Raw genomic sequence first — 19,628 nt, 5'->3', positions numbered from 1 at the left:
TAGTCTGACATTTCTTTTGCAAAGGATCGCCCTTGTAATGACAGAGAACTTCAAAATGTCACCTTATATGTTGGAACAAGACAAGTATACAAGTATTTGATATGTGACCTAAAGTGTCATTTCATCCCAGGTGTCCTATGGGTGTTTCATTTTTTTCCCGGAGTCTGGCTTCTATCTGCAAATTATCAGCAATTAAAATACAGTGACAGTCCAAGATATTTGGTTGTTTTCCCAGCCTCCATCTCAGAACATCTGTGCAGTGAAGTGGAAACATTAGCACCGGTAGCTGTAACAAAGGCATGAAAGATTTACCCGGGGTGTGTTAATGAGTTGTGGAGTGACCTCCCTTCCCAGGTCAGGCCTGTGCCAGGGAGAACTCCCTTGTGGGGCTGCACCCTGTGTCCTGGGAAGCATGGCTGAAGCAGGGAGCACCTGCTCCAGGCTCCCTGTGAGGTTCCTGGAAGGCATCCTACTCATCCTTTGTCTGTGCCCAGCCATGGAAGAGGGTGGCCCATCTCAGGTGTGTGGAGGTTTCACTGTAAATTAGCAGCTGAACGGGGACAGCTTCTACCAGTCCCACAGCACACATGGTAGAGGAGATCTCATTTATCCTGGTCTTCTCTGTCCCTTTCTGTCGCTGACATCTTTCATGAAAAATCCTTTCTTAGGATTTTTCCTTGTGAGAAGCTGCAGTTTCAGCAACCAAAAGTAAACAATGGTTATCTGCTGCTGTGGAATGCAACAGGTAGACCCGTGATTGGTCTCCTGTGGATGTTTAGATTTCCTGACCACTCATGGCAGAGCTGGCTCTTGCTCTCTGTCTGAGACACAGATCTTTGTTATTCATTCTTTTCTATTCTTAGCTTAGCTAGCTTCTGAAGAAACCTTTTCCTTTCTATTTCCTTTTAGTATAGTCTTAATGTAACATATATCATAAAATAATAAATCAAGCCTTCTGATCATGGAGTCAACATTCTCATCTCTTCTTCATCCTGAAAACCCTTGTGACCATGGTCACACCTTTCCATGAGGAGGACGTGGGGCAGATATGAGGTGACCCTGCCAGTGCTAGAGGAACTGACTCCCATCTGTCCTTGCAGCCCCAGTACAGTCTGTGGCTGAATGCAGCCCATCACATTGGTAGGAGCAACATGGGCACCAGTTATGGGCAAGTGAATAAACAAAAAGATAAATACAGAGTTTTGGTGTTCTAGGCTGGGTTGGCAGAGAAAAGTAAGCTGCATCCTTAATTTACCCCTTTCTCATGAAAAAACTGAACCTATCCAGTGCTGCTGAAGTAAAGGCGTTCTCTGTGCAGTGAAGTGACAGCTGGAAGGAGCTGCTTAGGGAGCAGGACACTCCTTGAGATGTCTGAAATAGTGCTGAAGACTTGGGATCCTCTTGTGTTGTGTTTTGTTTTCTTTCTTGTTAATGAATTTTAACTTAAGTTCCCCGTTCATTTGTCTCCTGGATCTTTTTAAAAATCATTTCTTTGTTTTGCAGGCAACTAATAGCCCACTTACAAGTTTTCTCAAAATTCTCAAATCCTCGTGCATTGTATCTGGAGCAGAAGTTGAATGCCTTGTATACCCAGGTGAGGCTCTCTGCTTACTTTTAGAAATACTACTAATAAATCAACTCTTTATTTGAGTGCCATGTCTAATACTGAGGAAAACTGTCATTTTTTGATCTCAGCTGTGACAGCTGAAAAAGGAGCTGTCCTTGAGGGGACTTTCTAACAGGCTTCACTTGAAATGAGCCCCTTAGGCAAAGACCTGCTTAAGATACCTGGCTTAGTTTGCCAGGCACTGGCAAACAGATCTGACAGCTGACAAGTAGTAGTCTTTGGCAAGGTGGAAGAGTGGCTGCAGAGTATATCTGTTTCACTTACACTTCATGCAGGATATGGGGGAGGATTTAGAATACAAAACCTGGGGAAGATCTAAGGAGATCTGTCTTTGTCTATAGTGTTTTGTATACTAAGAGTATGGCCAGTATGTACAAGAGATTATCAAGCATCAAAAAAGGAATTTCTCCTTGAAGAATATTCAATTTGTTTGATTCTAGGGATTTCCCTGAAAGAATTGTCAAAAGTATGACTTCAAAGAGGGATTCTAATTCTTTATTTTACAATCCTTAAAATGGTTTTTTTTTTTAATTTTTTAATTTCACAGGGTTGTGTTGGTTCCCAGTTTGTGGATTTGTTCCGGTCATTGGGGATTGCTCTCATTGTTCCTAGTTTGTTTTCTGAGGCTGTGGGTGTTGAAAGCTCCATTCCTTAGTCCCTGAATTTGACAGCCTCTAGTAGACATCCACTCTGTTTCAGTCTATCTCAAAGTATTGCTTAGAAAAACAGTTGATCGATGTGTTTGCTTGCCTGTGTTCTTAGCAAAATATTGGGCAGTCGTGTAAAGGTCAAATCACTGTGGGAAGAACAGCCTGGCACAAGAAAGATTATTTCATCACTTAGTGTTTGCATTTCTGTGTCTTAGTATATGCATTGTGATGGCTGGTGTGTCCATCTGGCATACGGACGTCATGGCAAAGTGACCTCTGATGACACTTGCTGTGCTATTTAGTAGGAGACTGAAGAACTGATAAAGATGCTGCCTGGGGAAATGATCTGTATTTCTCAACTTCTTTTCCCTGTCCTAATGAATCTCAGAATCACAGAATATGCTGAGTTGGAACAGATCTGTCAGGATCATTGAGTCCAGTTCCTGGCCCTGCACAGGACACCCCAAGAATCAAACCATGTGCCTGAGTGCATTGTGCAAACAGTTCTTTAACTCAGGTAGTCTTGGTGCTGTGACCACTCCTTGGTGTTGTTTAGTGCCTAGGTAATGAAGAGTCATCTTCAAGAGAGGTAGAATCTCACTGAGACTTTGCATACCAAGTCTTCCAAGTAGTTTGTGTTTATCATAGGAAAGAAATACAGATATCTTGGAATGGTTTGGGTAGTCTGCTTTTTAATCCACTCTTCTTAGATACACAGCTGATAACTGGTTTTGATGATGAATGCAAACTCATAATGGTCCAAAAGACAGCTATTAAAAAAAACATAATATTATAACTATCCTATGTAGGTAGGAAGGAAAAGTATATATGAACTGTCAGCAACCATGCCCCTTTTTATGAGTGGAAGTTGTGCATGTACATCTTGGCTTTATACTGGCAACACATACATTCTGCTTCCATTTGAATAAGTTAGTCTAAAACCTGCTTGAGCCGGTAGCCTTTGGGTTGTTTCACTATTTTCAGTAAGCATTTCTGCCTCCTAGATAGGGACTCATTTTCTTTCTTTTATTATTTGCAGTTACTGTCTCATCAAGACCAGAATGTGCAGAGAATAGCTCTTGACTGTATAATGACATACAAGCATCCTCATCTACTGCCATACAGGTAAAAGCTTTTATATTATTTTAGCACTGGTGAATTAGCCTGCTAACATATCAGAAGCCTGCTTTGGGGTCAGTTTTATTTGGGGTCCTGTATTTGTTGAAGACATATATGTAAAGTTTAATTTTAGTCAGCTGTATGTTTTGTATCTAAGAGAGGAAATCAGATCTTGAGGTTGATCAGTGTCTCTTTTTTGTTTAGAGAAAATAGCAACACTTCCATTCTGGGCCAGAATAGTGTCAGTGGTGTTAGTAGTTCCATCATTTTCAAAGATGTCTTTTGTACTGATGATTTATAACCACCCAAAGAAAGTGACAGCATAAAACTGTAGTTTATAGTTAAATAATTTCCTTGGAATACATCCAGGACTTACCTGTCCACATCATTAGCTTGAACTTATTGCTTGTAAAATATGTTTTTTAAATAAAAGAGTGAAAAAATAGTACTTTAATATTTTGTATACAGCAAGGATAGGTAGGTAATTAGATGTAGATGCATCTGTGTGTCTATCTGTCTATGTTTATAACCCTACCTGCCCTCAAATAATGTTTATTACTCTCAGGGAGAACTTGCAAAGGCTACTGGAGGACAAGAGCTTTAAAGAAGAGATAGTCCATTTCAGTATTTCTGAGGAGACCACAGTAGTAAAAACAGAGCATCGACCAGATCTCATCCCTGTTCTTATGAGGTGTGTTCTGAAGTGTGAGTTCAAAAGCTTCATGGCGAAGTACCATGAGCAGAGAGATGTAATGCTGCTTCTCATTTTGAATAGTTGGGATAAACCCATTCTTAATGGTATAGTTTAATGACTTAGTTTGTGATATTCTGTATGGTTTTCTTATTAACACATTTATATAATGTGTTATGCAAATGGTGTTTTCTTTAAAAACAGCATTTTGGTACATACTGTTTCTACTAAGGATTACAGAGGACTGTGAGGACATTTCAGTTCATTGAGTGTTGCCAGCTATTTGCAGCGATGTGAATTGTCCTGCAAAGTAACCAGTTTTGTACCTGAAGTTTCCAGCAGAGCTTCCATTGTAGAAGCAGAAGCTGATCTTTCACTAAGATGTTTTTGGGTAATATGTAATAGTTCAGTGGAGAACCTGAAGGGAGAACTTTCATTAGAGAATATTTTTAAACCGAGTTTCTCCTGCAGAATAAGAGGCTGGAAAACAGATAGCTTGCTGAAAGCTAATGCAACCTCTTTTTGGTTTTGGAAGGATTCTCTATGGCAGAATGAGAAACAAAACAGGGAGCAAAACACAGGGCAAGTCTTCAGCAAGCACTCGCATGTCGATCGTTCTGCGATTTCTGGCCGGCTCGCTGCCAGAAGAGATCCGGATGTTCTTGGATCTACTCTTTGAAGCTGTGAAGCAATTCAGTAATGGTAGGTAGGCCATAGAAGCTGGGGGTGTGGTATTTCCTGACTGTAGAGATGTGGGAGGATAAATAGGCTTAGTACTGTTACGTGCTTCAGTTTGTCTCTTAACCAAGCCTTGAAGGGATGAAAGTAAACCCTTGGTAAGGACTGGGTTTCCCCTAAATTTCTCCTTACAAAGCATGATTGCTCTGTTTTACATGTCCAAGGTCAGAAAAACTGAACAACTTGCCACAGCTGTGCAAAAAAGTTGTAGCAGGCCAGGAGTGGGTAGTGGCTGGCATCATAGACTAGCCTGAGTATCATGGCAGTAAAAAGCTTGTAAAGTGCTCTTATTCTGTAGCAGTGGGAGACATCTAAATATCAGAGAGATGGAGACACAGAGCTGTTCTTATTTAAAAATCTGACTGTGAGGATCTGTAATTTAGCGCCAAATTCCACTATTTTTCACTGAAATTATTCTTGGTGGTGGGTGTCTCCATGGTGCTTCCCTAGATAATTTGCTGTTCCTTTGCCTATCACAGGGCCTTGCCAGACTGCAGTCCTTCAAAGTATGTCAGAGCTGGATTTAGCTAAAGTCCTGCCTCTTGGGCGTCAGCATAGCCTCTTCAATGGTCTTGAGGTTGTGTTGAAAAACATGGGACATTTGATCCAGCAATACCTGCCTGAAATTCTACAGATTCTGCTCTGCATGACTGCAGTGGTATCCTGCATCCTTCAGCAAAGAGAGAAGGTACAGTATATGCAAACAATATACAAACATGTAAATTAAGTTTCTTTCTCTCCTCCTCCTCTGAGCTTACACATATAGACAGAGCTTTACTGATTCAGATAAAGATAAGATGAATGCCATGGTGGAGTGAAGCTTAGCAATTAGAAGTCTGTCAAAATAGAGGCAAGTGGTGTTTGTCTGAAAGTGCTACAGGGCTCAAGCTGTGCAGGCGAAGTTAATGTACTTAGAAAACTGATTTGAACTGTGTTTTTGTTTGAGCTACTGAAGAAAGAGTTGGAGGTGATCTCTGTGCATTGTTCCTATCTGTTTTGTGGAGAGATGGGCATGAGAGATAAATGTTCTGTTGTAAACATGTAACAAGATGGAAGTTGAAATTTGCCGTAAAGATGGAGTTTCTTGGCTGCAAGGATAAAACATTTGAGCAGGGGAAGGAGGGGTTTAAAGTTCCTTCCCTGAAGACATGAGAGCAAAGCTTGTCCATGAGGTGTTTTGTTGCAGTGCTAGACCTCAGGGGAGCTCAGCATTGTGGATGATCACAGTGATTATCTGCCCTTTGTATCTCCTGTCATGGGACACGGGACATGACTACCAGCCGTGCTTTCAGCACACTAGAAGCATCTTCAGCTCTGTATCAGGAGTCATACTAATCCAGTGTTATTATTTGGGTCCTAGCCAGGTATCTGCAGAGCAGTGGAAATGTTTTTTCCCTTGCTGAGCAGTGGCTGTACAAGCAGAAGGGGTCAGGTGAGGAAAACATCCTGTTAAAGATTGGTTGTACCTGAAGGTAGGGCGTGTTGGTTTATTGCTGCCCTGTATGCAGGGGGCAGCACAGACATCCCTCAGCTCTAGTCCCGCTACTTGAGGTCTGTTGGCAGCTGCTCAGAAACTGTAACACTGAGCCAGACTTTTCTGTCTTCCTGGTGCAGAGCCTGCTCATGTATTAGGTAGGAAACAACCAAACTGCACAGTCATCATCACTGTGGTGTTGCAAGGTATTAGGAGATGATGGCCTGAGCAAGTGGGAATGAATGTTTCGTCACCATGAGCGTGTTCTTGCCAAGACCCAGCTGTGAGCATTTGAGGTTAGAACTTGCTTTGAAAAAAAATCTATCCAACAAAGCAAGTCCTTGCAATAGGCAGTATCCAGGGTCTCATAGTTGCCTGCAGGCTGGACAGAACCTGGTAACTGTCTTAATTTACGAAGAAGATGAGCAAATTTGAAGATTTCAGCATCCCACAGTCTGACTTCAGCAGTGCATTGCATATGCCTGCATGTTTTCAATGAGGACAGGAGACAGGAGTTCTTAAAACTGCTTCATTAACTGCTAGGAAAGCCACATTTTGCCAGAGTTGCTGCAGTAATTCTGTCATGGTTGTGTAATATCAGGATTGACAGTCTGTTGTTTGTCTGAACTTAATTTAGCACTTCATTAGCCCAGGGGCTGTTAAAAGATCAAGGAAGAGTGTGAGAAATCTGTTTATCTTGACTAATAATTAGAAGACATTCTTGGAGTTTGAGAGTAATTTATTGCAGACTGATACTGCCTGGAGAGTTAAACATCAACTTTGACCACTTTAAGACAAGTTATTAATTTACCATTTGTGGATGCTGTAGGACAGAGAGAGAGAAATGCTTACCATTTCTCTCTGTCTGTCCCATGGCATCCACAACCATTTCCTACTGATTGTGTTCACTATTGAGTTTCTTTGTCCTCTCAAAGGCTTGATCTCAGAGAACTCATGGTGATTGGATAGTGGGAAACCCAAAATGACTTCACTTGGAGGTTGCCATTAGCAATAGTATGGTTTGTGCTTTCTTTGGGCTTTCAAACAGTTCATTTGCCACCTGGAAGCTGATTGCACTCCATTGTGCACATTCAGCATAGCTTGGGACGTCCTGTTGCAAGAGCTTGATCAGTTCCTTTTCCACCATCTCCTCTTTGTCTTTTTTACTTGTGATTTTATATTCTTGGATCCACTTGTGGATCATGATATGGGGACCCAAAAGAGCTCCAATATCAGACAGTGGCTTTCATCTGCTCTCATGTGGCTTTGTTGTTTCTGAGGCTGAAGTTCATTACCTCTGCACTGTGGAGCTACTTCTTGTGCTCATGCTGTGAGCTGCATTGCACAGTATGGAAATAATTTAGGTTACTCAGGTCAAGACTTCTCTCAGGGAGGAGAGTCAGAATGCAGCTCTGTGTGAATTCCCTTACTGAAATGTTTTCCCAAAGAAAGGCTATGGAACATAGCCACTAAATGGGTACAGGAAGCACCTTCCGGTAACCAAATGCTATAGCCCCCACCCTACTCCACTGGAAGACATAATTCACATTCTTTCCTTCTCTGTTCCTCCCCCCTTCTCTTCATCTGTTGATTTCTTCCCAGAAGATCTCAGTGTACAAAGTACAACTTCACTTTGAAGAGGTGATTTCGGTCCTTTCAAGTGTAAAACAGAATTGTTTAAGTGTCAGAGTTGGAAATCTAATTAATTGCAGTGCAGCTTTCTGCATTGCATCCAAAAGGGGCAGATGCTACGGGGTTAAACCTATCAGCATGGATTTTTTATGACCTGAAGGAGTCCTCTGTAACTGCCTCAATGCAGGAACAGGCAGGCCCCTTCTAGAAACATTTAGGTCAGCTCTGAGGTGTACATTGCTACTGTGAACAAGTTACAAGAGAAAACAGAAGTTTCTGCAAAGAATGTGTCTGGATGTGGTCAGTCAATTGCTGGATTTAATTTCAGAGCAAGTAGTTGGTAGTTGTTCTGCCAAGGTCTTACTGGGTTGGGTTTTTTGTTGGTTTTCATTACAGGTCCAACCTAGGTTGATTAATCCACTGAAGAATTTGAGACGCCTTGGTCTCAAGCTTGTGGCAGAGTTTTTTTCTGATTATGAGACCTACAGCTTTAGTGTGGAAGAGATCGATGCAGTTTTCCATGCTGTGGTATGGCCTCAGGTAAGTATTTCTTGTTTTTCCAAATAACTTGTTTGAAACATGCACCATGCAGAAAACTCCAGCTGTACTGCAGTCCATCATGTCAGCTCTGTCCATCGCTAGATTGGATGTGGCCTTGGACAGATTGTGGCATCTCAGTGTGTCTGTGCAAGGCCAGTTTCTTGGCTCTTCTCTGATTAGTCCTGGAATAATCAAGTCACAGATTAAAGTACAAATTAATTCATCTGAATAAAATGGATGCTATTTCCTTGTTCTTTAACCACAGAAACAGAGTTCTTCCCTAGCTGCTTCAAGGAAGCTAAATAATACGAGTCTTTTCTAGGTGTACTTTGCTACTTTTCTGTGTGACAGCTGTTGGGTAGGGGACTGCAGAAGCAAATGCTGCTGCAGGAAAGGAAGGACCCAGGAGGGTCTGTCAGTGGGCTAAGTGGTCTTGAGCCTGCGAAGAGTTCCATGTGAGTGCAGTGACAAAGCACAGGCATGTGGCTTTTATCAGAGAAATTCAGACCACCTCTGAGCTTGGAAAATGCACTGCTGTGAGATGGAGAGAGAACACAGGATTTAAAATTAAATTATATTGTCTTTGTCAGTGCAGTGTCTCTGAGGTTGTCAGGAAGTGCCTGTACCAGCTGCTGGGTTGTCTCTGCTCTAAAAGCAAGCTGTGTCCATGAAAAGGTTAACTGAGTTAGAGGGGCTGACTGCAAGCATGCTCTTCAGTAGAGGCTTTTAAGGTATCCAAATGCCCAACTTCCCTGCAGCAGAAAAGCCTGTTAAAGAGCACTGGTCTAGTCTGTGAAACCACAGAGCTGCTTCTCTAGACATTGTGTTTGTTTACTCCTACACTGTTTCTCTGCTCTACCAGTAATAATATGTGATGTATAGTATGGTTGTGTGGACAAACAGTAGATGAAAAGTACCAGGCAGTGCATATAGCTCTGTTTTGCACTGGGCTGGGCAACAGGGAAGTGCATGTTCCTGGTTTGTCCGTGGAGTCTTCTTACAGCTGAGGTGCTCCGTGGGAAAAGCAGTGGACATTTATTGCAGTTCCAGAGCAGTTCAGGCTATTGCAGTTCCAGGCAGTCAGCAAAGCACTTAAAGCTTTCACAGAGCACAGTGTTTGCAAATTCTGAGTAACTCTGAACAAGATGTACTTTTGTTACTAAATAGTTAGAATGCCTCTTGTCCTTACATATGTCAGGAAGATAGATGGTTTTGAAGCTTGGATGGTAGTATGATCCAGAAGCTCCCTCTGGAGTATTTTCTGGTGAACTTCATGAAGATTTGGTTTTGGCAAAAGAATCGTTTTGACTTGTGTGCTTTCCTTTTTTAAAACTACAGAACTGAGGTGTGTAAAACTGATGGAGAGGGCAAATTGGTTTAAGCCTGTTGAACCTGCAATTGGAGTTTGCTGTTGTTCATAGCCCAGGATTTTGCTGCAGAGACTTGTTAGCAGCAACACAACCCCAACACAGTTGGGGTTGTTTTGGACACAGAACCCTGTTAGGAGATCCCATTCATGGGAAGCAATATGATGTTCCAGCCTCTCCAGTGTGGAGATACAGACCAGGTGCTGCAGTCAGGGCATAGGAGGTGGGAGAGGAGTGAGTTTTGGGTGCTGTGCTTGAGATTTCCTAGGTATGTCTGGGAGAGTTTGATAAGTCTCTGTGGCAAATGTGAGGTGTTGTGGGAATCTAGTTTCAAGGGAAGGCAAAAATGGTAGCTGGAATATTGTATAAACAGGAGTGAAATTATCTAAGAGTCATTTGACAAATATTGAAGAAGTTGGAAAATTACCTTATAAAAGGTTGAAATTACTTTATAAAAAAGGTAAACTGTAGAATGTGAGGTCTTTGTTAGAGAGGACGTTTTCAAGTGGCTTTACTTACTTATGTTGCATTGGTATCTGATTTTTCTCTCCTTTAGGTCTGCAGATTGGCTTCAGAGAGTCAGTATTCTCCAACTTTTCTGCTCAAACTCATTCACACCTGGAGTAAGAACCCCAGGTAAGTGTTCTTTGGCAAAGAAGCCTAAGTACTTTGGAATACAGAAAACACAAAGAAGAAGGAGCACACTAACAGGCTGTGAATAATTGTGTCCAAACCCATATTTTCTTTTTCCATTAGGCTCTTATTCTTTTGATAGCAGTCAAAGCAGCTGGAAAGCTTTCCAATTTATGCAAGAACTCACTTTTATAATAGGCTACTTTTTCCGTGTATTAATAACTAAGCAAATATGCAGCCCAAACTCAACTCACAGGTGAGGAGGAGGTCTGATTTCTTAGGGATATGTTTGTCTTGACCAATGACTTCTTAGTCTTGTGAGATGGGAAGTCAGTTTTACAATATATAATTTCGTTCATATTTTTAGAGTCTCTATTTCTTTCTATTTTATGAAGGAGTATGGGCAAGTTCAGCACAGAATCTGTGACTGAGAATCTGTTACTGAAAGTTGTAAAAGAGCTTTTTTTGATTGTGAGAAGTTCCAACTCAACTGTCTTGAGTGATTTTTGCCTCTTCCTCAGACTCACTGTTTTTCCTTTGCTAAAGTACCAGGTGTTTCTTTTGAGACACTTCATTGGTAGGCATGAAGACCTTATGCACAAACTTCTGTTAAAAATTATGTTGCATCACTAGGTTAGGAGCAGACTAAGAGGAGACTCAGGCTGTGGAGAAAGGGTTAGAAAAGAGACTTGATAACCTCTCAACCTCCATTCATTGTATTTTTGATGATGCTCTTCTGGTTTTTGTGCACTTTTTTCTTGGTTGAAGTGGAAGACAGTCATTATTTTTTGTGTGACTTCTCACACAGAAGAATTGTAAGCTGAAAATTCTGAACCTAATTTTCAGTGAACCTTTTTATAATCTTTCTCTCAGGTATTTCCCTTTGCTGGCCAAGCAGCAGCCAGATCATCCAGAGAGTGATATACTGACAAATGTTTTTGCTGTGCTGTCAGCCAAGAATCTGTCTGAGGCCACATCCAGCCTTGTGATGGACATTGCCGATAGCCTTCTCAACAGCCCAGATTTTGAGCCCACGGAGCAGGTTTCCAGTTTGAGCGTGACTGACTGTGTTGTCATGGCCACTGGAGACATGACAGAAGGTATGCCTGCCTGAGAGTTCTCAGAGACCTGTTGGGTGCTTTAGATGGAGGTGTTAGATTATGGTGAGGCTGTCTAAGGGGAAGAGGACCTCCTGGCAGAGATGGAAACATCAAGGTACAAACTTGTCTTGTGCTCAAGAACTGTAAAGTCCTGCTTGCTTGATGACTGATGAAGTCCACGTTTGAGTGTCAGGATCCTGAGCACAGAGAGATTCCTTATGAAGGAATGTTGACCTGTTCTGTCTGTGAAGCTTTGACTGATACAAGTTCAAGAACTGCATTGCTGACTTGGCTCTGTGCCTAACACCAGGTTTTATATAAAGGCCCCATTCCTGTATGCACATGATCCTGTATCACTTTTATGTTTAGTCTGTGCTCCCTGACTGGAAAGATCTGGCGTCTTTGAGAGTTAGTAGACAGAACAGTAGTGTGCTGTGTTTGATGCTGTGGAGACAGCATCACTGTGCTGCTTTCACCTGCAACACTCAAAGCTACTGGAAAGGAGCATGTGCCCTTGTTATGGCAGCTTTCATTTTACACAAGAGGTCAGTGGTGGAATAAAGAAAACCACATCTACAAATGTTCCAGTCATTTTAGATGTTGATACTGTTGAGGAATGTCCTTGGTACTTTCTAATAAGCCTACGCTTACAAGGGCTGTTACTGAAATCTGTGAGGAGAGTGGTTTGTGCTTTCTTTGATCCCATCTCAGACATGTTAGACCTGGTCTCAGCAAGTGCTGGTGCTTCTTCCCAGCCGCCAGCTGCCCTGCATGTTCATAGCTCCCATTTACTAATGAAACCTCCCTTATCCTAATTTCCCCTTTGTATAGTGTTGGATCTCCCTTCTGTTTCTTGCAGCAGAGTTTCTTGGGTGTTGCTAACTGTTGTATCTCTTACAGAACCCCTCAGCCTAGGTTGCCAGTTGGTCCTGCCTCATGTTCCTACCATACTTCAGTACTTCAGCAAAACAATGTTAAATGTGGAGAAGGTGAAAAAGAAGAAGTACAGAGCTCAAGTCAGCAAAGAGCTGAGTATACTTTCCAAGTAAGTGATTCTTAGAGCCTGAAATAGTTAAAAAGCTGGAAGGAGGGAGGAAGAAAGAGGCTTATTGTAATAGTTTCCAAATTAAAAAACACTGTGTCTCAACTTTTTAAAATCTGTTGTAAATACCTGGATCTGTCATTGACCTTGTTATTTGCTGGTTATTGAGGTGATAAGTTTTCAGAAGTTGATTCTAGCTGGTTTTGTTGCTGGTACTCAAACCTAATATCTCTTGAGGTTAGAAAAAGGTGCAGAAATGCCTGCAGTCATGTGGAGCTGAATGCTTAGGCTGGGACTGTGAATTTGGTAGGCACGCTCTGTTAGCCTGGATAGGCTGACAAAGCCTTGTGAAATGACACTAGTGCTGACAGACTTCTTTGCTCTGTACTGGTGATTGAAATGATATAAAAGAGTAAATTACCTTGTCCAATTTTGCAGGATCAGCAAATTCATACAAGAAAAGAGCCAGAATTCAGTGCTTGTGAGCCTTCTCATTCCTTTCCTTTATCAGACTAACATGGAGCAGGTAGGTAAAAATTATTTCCCCGCCCCTACTTAACATATGATTTTATTTTAATCAAGTATATTTGTTTGTTTAAAAGTCATATACATGCCATTTCTCATTATCAGCCTGCAATCAAGTCTTCACATGTTTGTAGTCTGTTCAGAACGCAGTGCCAATGTGTGTAGATGTGCACTACTCACCCAGAGGTGCCAGTGTCCAGACTGATTCTGTTCCCCCTTGTCATGGGGAAGGTCTGCTGAAGTTATTTTACTTTCAGTCTTTACTTTCTTTCTCAATGTAGTCAATCCACCAAATTGCTTGCAGTGTTTGAAATAATTGCTCTTCTTCAGTGTGTATTTTATGCACCCCAAAGCCACAGGGTCTGGATTGCAATGTTCATATGTGGTTGAGTATGTGGTGTGTGTGATGTACTGGAGAGTGCTGCATTAGTCTGCTGCTTTATGAAAGGCAAAGGCAAACTGTATACAGTAATATTTTGGGGTTTAAATCTGTGAAATATTAGGCCACCACATGTGATTGCTGTTGAGGGAGTTCGTACAAGACTTTACTGCGCAGTGGCCGGGCCCCCTCACTGGAGATACTCAAGAAGTGTCTGGATGCAATCCTGTGCCAAGTGCTCTGGGATGACCTTCCTTGAGCAGGGAGGCTGGACTAAATTCACCCCTATGGTCCTTTCCAAGCTGACCTATTGTGTGAAGTATATTGTGCTGTTAATGTTCACCTCTGGTGAACAAGAAAAATTGCTTTTTAAAGCTCTATTAGTTCTCCTGACCTTCGAGTCATGAGGAAAGACACATAAAAGAAGTCTTTATCGTGCTGACAGTCATCTCTTAACACTGTATTGTTTCTAATTGAGAGGCTGCAAGTACTTCTGAGAGATTTGATGATTGCATTGTGTCCTTCTAATTCTTTGTTCTCGTTCAGTATCTCTGATCTGAATGAAGTACAGCAATGTGCACTTCGTGTCTTGAAATATGTCCCAAGGAAATGAAATAATCTTGTGAGGTCTCAGTACTTATTGAGAGTCATGTGTCTCTTTCAGGGTACACAAATTGACATTCTGGAGACGGTGCAGAACTTGCTGAGGCATTGCTCAAACCCTACAAGCTTTCTCAAACCACTGGCAAAGCTTTTTTCTGTCATCCAGAACAAACTGTCTCGAAATAAGTTGTGCTTGGTATTTCAGGTATTGCATTTCTACATCTTTCTATGCCTTTTTAAAATTTGTTCTAAGAGATCAAGAACAAAATAATAGGAGTATTTATTTTTGTGCATGACTTTAAAAACCTTTCTACTCTACTTCTTGTGTGAAGTGAAAATAACAGAATTCTATGTGATAGAAATTAATGAGCTGCACAAAGATTTTTAAAAGTTTTGGCTTGCAGCCTGGTTGATGTGAGCCAGGGGTCTTTAGTGTAAGAGAAGCCTAGCAAAGCACTTAAACTGCAACAAATCCTGCATGTTGATGAAATAAGAATGCATTTCAGTATCCTGAAGACAATTTTTATTTGTATTCTTCTCTCACAGTTTATAGTAGGATGTTCTGTATTACTTTGAAGTGACTTACATAAATTCTTAGCAGTAGAACACGAAACGTACAGTGTAGATATTTGGAAACTTAGGACTTAAAACACATATCCTCCAACTTACATGAGAAAGTCTCTTACAGGTTCTAACAGGAGAAAGGCTAATGCTGCTGCTTTATTTATTTTTTGTCTCAAGTGGTAAAGTCTTGAGTTATCCAAATTTTTAACAACTATAAAAGTTAACTGAATTTTTATGTTTTTTAGACATTATCTGACTTGGATGCTAAGTTGAAGTATATTACTGATGTTGTTAAGGTATGCACAGTTTCTCTCTCTGCTCCCTTTTTCCCCCCAATGATATGATCACATTTCTATCATTTTTCATTAATGACTTGTTGCTCTGTCTTAGCTGAATGCCTTTGATCAGCGACATCTGGATGATATCGACTTCGATGTGCGTCTGTCAGCATTTCAGTCAATCACAGCCCACATCAAGGAAATGCAGACAGTGGATATTGACTTCCTCATCCCTGTTATGCACAACTGCTTCTACACCATCCAGGTTGGCTGAATGTTCCTTCCCTTGCTATATGCACCATGTGTCCCTGATGAATCTAACTTTCAACTTACTTCCATTGCTGTTTTTTGGCACCACATAACATTCAGAAAGTATCTTTAGGTATTCTTACAAACATGTTTTTGAAGTTTTGTCTGTTTACCTTTTCATCTGTGTGTCCCAAAAGGCAAATACAGTGCAGCACAACTTTCTGTTAGTGAGCCCCGCAAATGTTTGGTCATTTGTACTGGATAAAAGGCACATTACAGGCTTGAACGGCTGATTTTCTGTTTGTTGCAGCATGTTCTGGTTGTGTGGGTCTGCTGGTAAATCTAAAAGGTTTTTTCCTGATGGGTAGTTTGGGCATTAATTTGGGACTAGAACTTCTATAGGAAAGCTCTCAAGAATTTCTGAGTCTCTACAGGACTCGCTATGTTGTGTCCAGTGGTTCTGTCCCAGCTTTTGGGTAGAGAAAGGTGTCACAGCCAGACTCATGTGGTGCCATTTCTTCATCCACTCAGCTTGGGGATATGGCTCTCAGTGACAACGCAAGCCTTTGCTTGACCAGTCTCATCCACCGACTGGCAGAGATCAGCCACACAGAAGATGAGTACAAGGAGCTAATCCAGCACACTCTCCTGGAGTCTGTGAGAAGGGGTCTGAAGAGTAAGACTGAGGTAAGGCAGTGGTATCTGATCACACATTTCCAGCTGTCTTCATGAGATGTTTTTGGGTGAGTTCTCAAAGTCCTCTACTGGGATAAGAAGTGCGGGTACCCACTGTAAACTTACCCTTAATTTGAAACCTTATAAAATTCTAAAAGATTATAGAAATTAACTGTGTTTCTCTGCTGTTGTTCAGCTTTTCTTAGTTGAAACTCGTTTTTTGGAAGGGAGGCTTTAATTTATATGCAGGCCATAATGGGTGCATTTGTTGTTACCAAGAATTAGGACGTTTGACTGAAACACTTGTTAATGACAGCACTGCTGTTCTCAGGAGTGTGTAGCAGCCTCTCCAAGGGATACTTACCATTCACTGCTTGCTATTTTTAGAGCATCCAGCAGGACTACACATCACTGCTTTCCTGCCTCATTCAGACATTCCCAACAAATCCCGAATTCCAGGATTTGGTCCAGCTGACCAACCGCCATGATCCTGACATGGACTTCTTTGAGAACATGAAACACATGCAGGTAAAAGACAGCAGGCATTTCTTAGTGCCTCTCTTCCCCTGCCAAGCAAAAGCGTCTTACTGTGAGGGGATGTTTTGAAAAGCATCTGTGTGTTGTCTGCAGAGAAATTGGACCTGTGTTCAAAAAAGAGGGATGTAGAAATGATAAAGAGTGATTGAGAATCAAAGTCACATTTCTATCTAGAAATGTATTTGGTTTATGGTATGGAATGGGTCTCTTTCTGGATGCTCCCTGCTGCTCTCAGTCTGGAGTCTCTGCAGCCCCTTCCCATTCACAAACCTTAGCGATATAAATGTTACACAAAGCCTGGTTTTTCTTGCAATATGAAAATACATTTCTTCTGCTTTCAGAGGTGCAATCTGAGAGAGTCTTTGCTGTATCTGTAGTTATATGCGAAGTTGTAAGTTCTTAACTTGTAATTTTCTCTGGTCTTTGCATTTCATTGCAGCAGCTGCTGTTTGCAGTTGCCTCCCTTGTCTAACACCTCAAGATGGCACAGTCTTATGATTGTGAATCCACAATGCCATTGACTTGGAATATCTATTGAGGTAGATGAAAAAGTGAAAAGCCCAGAGATTTAAGGAAAAAGGCATGCCTTAGAAATGACTAATATGTTTATGCCATTACCTAAAACTGAGACATTTTCAGAACTAGGAGATGTAGGTACTCTCTCGTGCTAGCTGTGACTCAAGCACCACCTCATTCACTCTCTCCCATGTGACATGTCTCAGATCCACAGGAGAGCACGAGCTCTGAGGAAACTGGCAAAGCAGCTCACTGAAGAAAAGCTTGTGCTGTCTTCTAAATCCCTGCAGAATTACATCATGCCTTATGCTACAACTGCAATTTTCAGTGAAAAAATGCTTAAGGTAGGCTCTTTCAATTGAATGCATCTACTTGAATATTTTCCCCCTTCTTTATATATATACCATTTCCCTTAAAAACCTAACCCCCTTAGACAGCTGATATGTTTGTGAAATGAATGTCTCCATTGTAGATAAAAGTGCTGTGCTGGTATTGGTGACAGAAAGAGGGTTTGGAAAGTGCAGAAGCAGTCTGGGCCCAGTCCTGTATCTGCTAAACTTGTCCTGCTTTTCAAAGGTTGATCTCTTAACTGTTTGGGTTAGGGTTTTTTGTTTTGTTTTAGTTTTTACTTCAGGTTTTATTTTTCTTTATTTTTTGTAATCAGCTTCTTATTTTCTTCCCTCTGCCTCCAAACTTCTGCCTTCCTGTTTAGTTGCAATATTCTTTGACAGTAGACTGTGGGAATTTAGTCTGCATCTAGTAACAGAGGTGGGAATAAATACAGTTTTCTCTGGATTTAGAGGGAAACTGCAGGAATTGGCTGAAAACATCTGAAATCAATAACAGCTTTGTAATTAAAATTTGAAGGCTGATGGTTTTTTAGTCACTTTCACTTTCAGTGAAATTACTTGTAATGTCAGTGTGGACAGACTTTCCACCTGTGGCTCTTAAAAGCCAGGTTTCACACTTCTGTAGTTCCCTGCACACTACCAGGAGAACAGCAGAACTGCTTCCATCAAGCAAAGTAAATGTCTAATTTGCTTACTGTCAGAAATATTATTCTGAAGCTGAAACAATTAGAGCTCAGGCACAGGACCCAGCCCCTGCAGCAGTGCAGTCTGTGCCCCTCAGTAGAGTGACTCTTTGACCAGAGGACAGTAAAATGTGTTGATTGAAACTTTGGTGAAGAAATAGACACATTTTATTTCACATCTGAAATGGGTTTATAGTTGACCAGCAATGTGCCATGTGTTTGTGATTGGATGCCTTGACACTGGTTCTTGTTCTTAGTTCTTAGCACAAGTGAGCCCATAGGTTTAAGTATGTGAGGAAAAGTTAAATGTGCAGAATAATTTGGAGGAAGTGGGTCTGGAGATCTGCTTGATGGACTGTGATTTTTTATTTTTTTTCCCTAACTTGATGCTTGAGGAGGAGATCTAAAAATACTGAATCCCAAGCATGCCCACTAGACAAACATTACTTCTGTCTCTTGTTGCTTCAGGTGCTTTAGGTGCACAATCATTGTGAATGCTAACAGCAGCTGAATTTCTCTCTTTTGAGCAGCATGAAAACATGGTAACAGCCTCAGTTGAAGTTGTTGGAGCTGTCTGCCGACATCTTTCGTGGTCAGCCTATTTGTACCACTTAAAGCATTTCATCCATGTCTTGCAAACAGGACAGATCGGTACGAAGCTGGGAGTCAGGTGGGTACCACAAGCAGTGCTGCTCTGGGTGACTGCTTAGGCACAATTCAGTGGTTTTAGGAGAATCTCATGGACTTCTGCCTCTTCTCTGAGGTGAGAGATTGCTGTCTTTGAGGTGGACTTAGGCAAGTGAAGGTAGGCATGGCTTGCTGCCTGGCGCTATGAAGTTTTAACAGGTTGTTACTTAGTTACACCATGTCTCACTGAGTGCATGGCAGCAGTTCTGTCAGGCTGTCCCTGCTCCTGGGACACCTCCATTGCTCCAGTACCACTCTCTGTGAGGTTTCACATTGACCTGGGTCACAGAATATGTGTAGCTGAGAAGGAACCAGTTTTTATTTTCTGGAGTTTTTCAGGATAAACGTCGTTATGGTGAAATGTCACTAAATCTGATGTTTTCCAAAAAGCACTTGTAAGATTTTTCTGTTGTATATGCATCCTCTTCTTTTTGTGCAGAGGGCTGATCTTTCTTCATGTTTTCCTTCTGCAGCTTGTTAGAGACAGTGCTGGAAGCCTTTCACTTTGACCATAAAACACTTGAAAAGCAGCTTGTGACCATTGACAACCAAGGTGAGCCTTTTGTGTCTGCTTGTTAAAACACTCCTCAGACTACTCAAATGCAGCTGATCAAAGTTTTGTGGTTTACTCTTGACATCAGTTACTCGTGTCTTTTTAAAATGGGCATCCTGGAAGCTAGTGTTGACTTGTCTCCTCAAGAGCAGTGCAGATTTTCCTCCTGTGTGTTGACAAAGTCAGGAGAGGTGTAGGGAATCATGTCAACATTACCACTCCATCCCAGGCTTCTGTAAGCCAAAACAGCCCAGAACCTGTGTGGTTCTCATGGTTATCTGCAGCCAAGATGTCCTCACCTTGCTTCCCTTGCCATTGCATGGGACAAAGTTGTATCTTCAGCTTCTTCACTATTGTGGTTACCTGTGTTGGGACCTGTGGGTGAAGGAGGAAGATGTCTCACAGCTGTGCTTGTC

The 19,628-nt window shown here is 41.6% G+C and overlaps 1 protein-coding gene across 1 annotated transcript in view; it reads left to right on the top strand.

Moving 5' to 3' along the window:
• The window catches only part of UTP20 (UTP20 small subunit processome component), a 63,179-nt gene that overhangs the window by 25,410 nt on the left and 18,141 nt on the right, over nucleotides 1-19,628 (top strand). Inside the window, exons 23-40 of the mRNA XM_066549556.1 lie at nucleotides 1,504-1,594; nucleotides 3,317-3,402; nucleotides 3,962-4,087; nucleotides 4,623-4,789; nucleotides 5,305-5,513; nucleotides 8,328-8,471; nucleotides 10,395-10,474; nucleotides 11,345-11,571; nucleotides 12,472-12,616; nucleotides 13,052-13,139; nucleotides 14,182-14,325; nucleotides 14,930-14,980; nucleotides 15,075-15,227; nucleotides 15,743-15,898; nucleotides 16,274-16,414; nucleotides 17,146-17,283; nucleotides 18,503-18,642; nucleotides 19,133-19,212. Of these exons, the coding sequence (XP_066405653.1) occupies nucleotides 1,504-1,594; nucleotides 3,317-3,402; nucleotides 3,962-4,087; nucleotides 4,623-4,789; nucleotides 5,305-5,513; nucleotides 8,328-8,471; nucleotides 10,395-10,474; nucleotides 11,345-11,571; nucleotides 12,472-12,616; nucleotides 13,052-13,139; nucleotides 14,182-14,325; nucleotides 14,930-14,980; nucleotides 15,075-15,227; nucleotides 15,743-15,898; nucleotides 16,274-16,414; nucleotides 17,146-17,283; nucleotides 18,503-18,642; nucleotides 19,133-19,212 (2,366 nt within the window). The remainder of the gene's footprint in view (nucleotides 1-1,503; nucleotides 1,595-3,316; nucleotides 3,403-3,961; nucleotides 4,088-4,622; nucleotides 4,790-5,304; nucleotides 5,514-8,327; nucleotides 8,472-10,394; nucleotides 10,475-11,344; nucleotides 11,572-12,471; nucleotides 12,617-13,051; nucleotides 13,140-14,181; nucleotides 14,326-14,929; nucleotides 14,981-15,074; nucleotides 15,228-15,742; nucleotides 15,899-16,273; nucleotides 16,415-17,145; nucleotides 17,284-18,502; nucleotides 18,643-19,132; nucleotides 19,213-19,628) is intronic.

The sequence above is a fragment of the Molothrus aeneus genome, chromosome 5 (genome assembly GCF_037042795.1).
Source record: "Molothrus aeneus isolate 106 chromosome 5, BPBGC_Maene_1.0, whole genome shotgun sequence".
Classification (NCBI taxonomy): Eukaryota; Metazoa; Chordata; class Aves; order Passeriformes; family Icteridae; genus Molothrus; species Molothrus aeneus.
The sequence above is the reverse complement of the archived record's forward strand: the minus strand, read 5'-3'. Positions and strand labels throughout refer to the sequence as shown.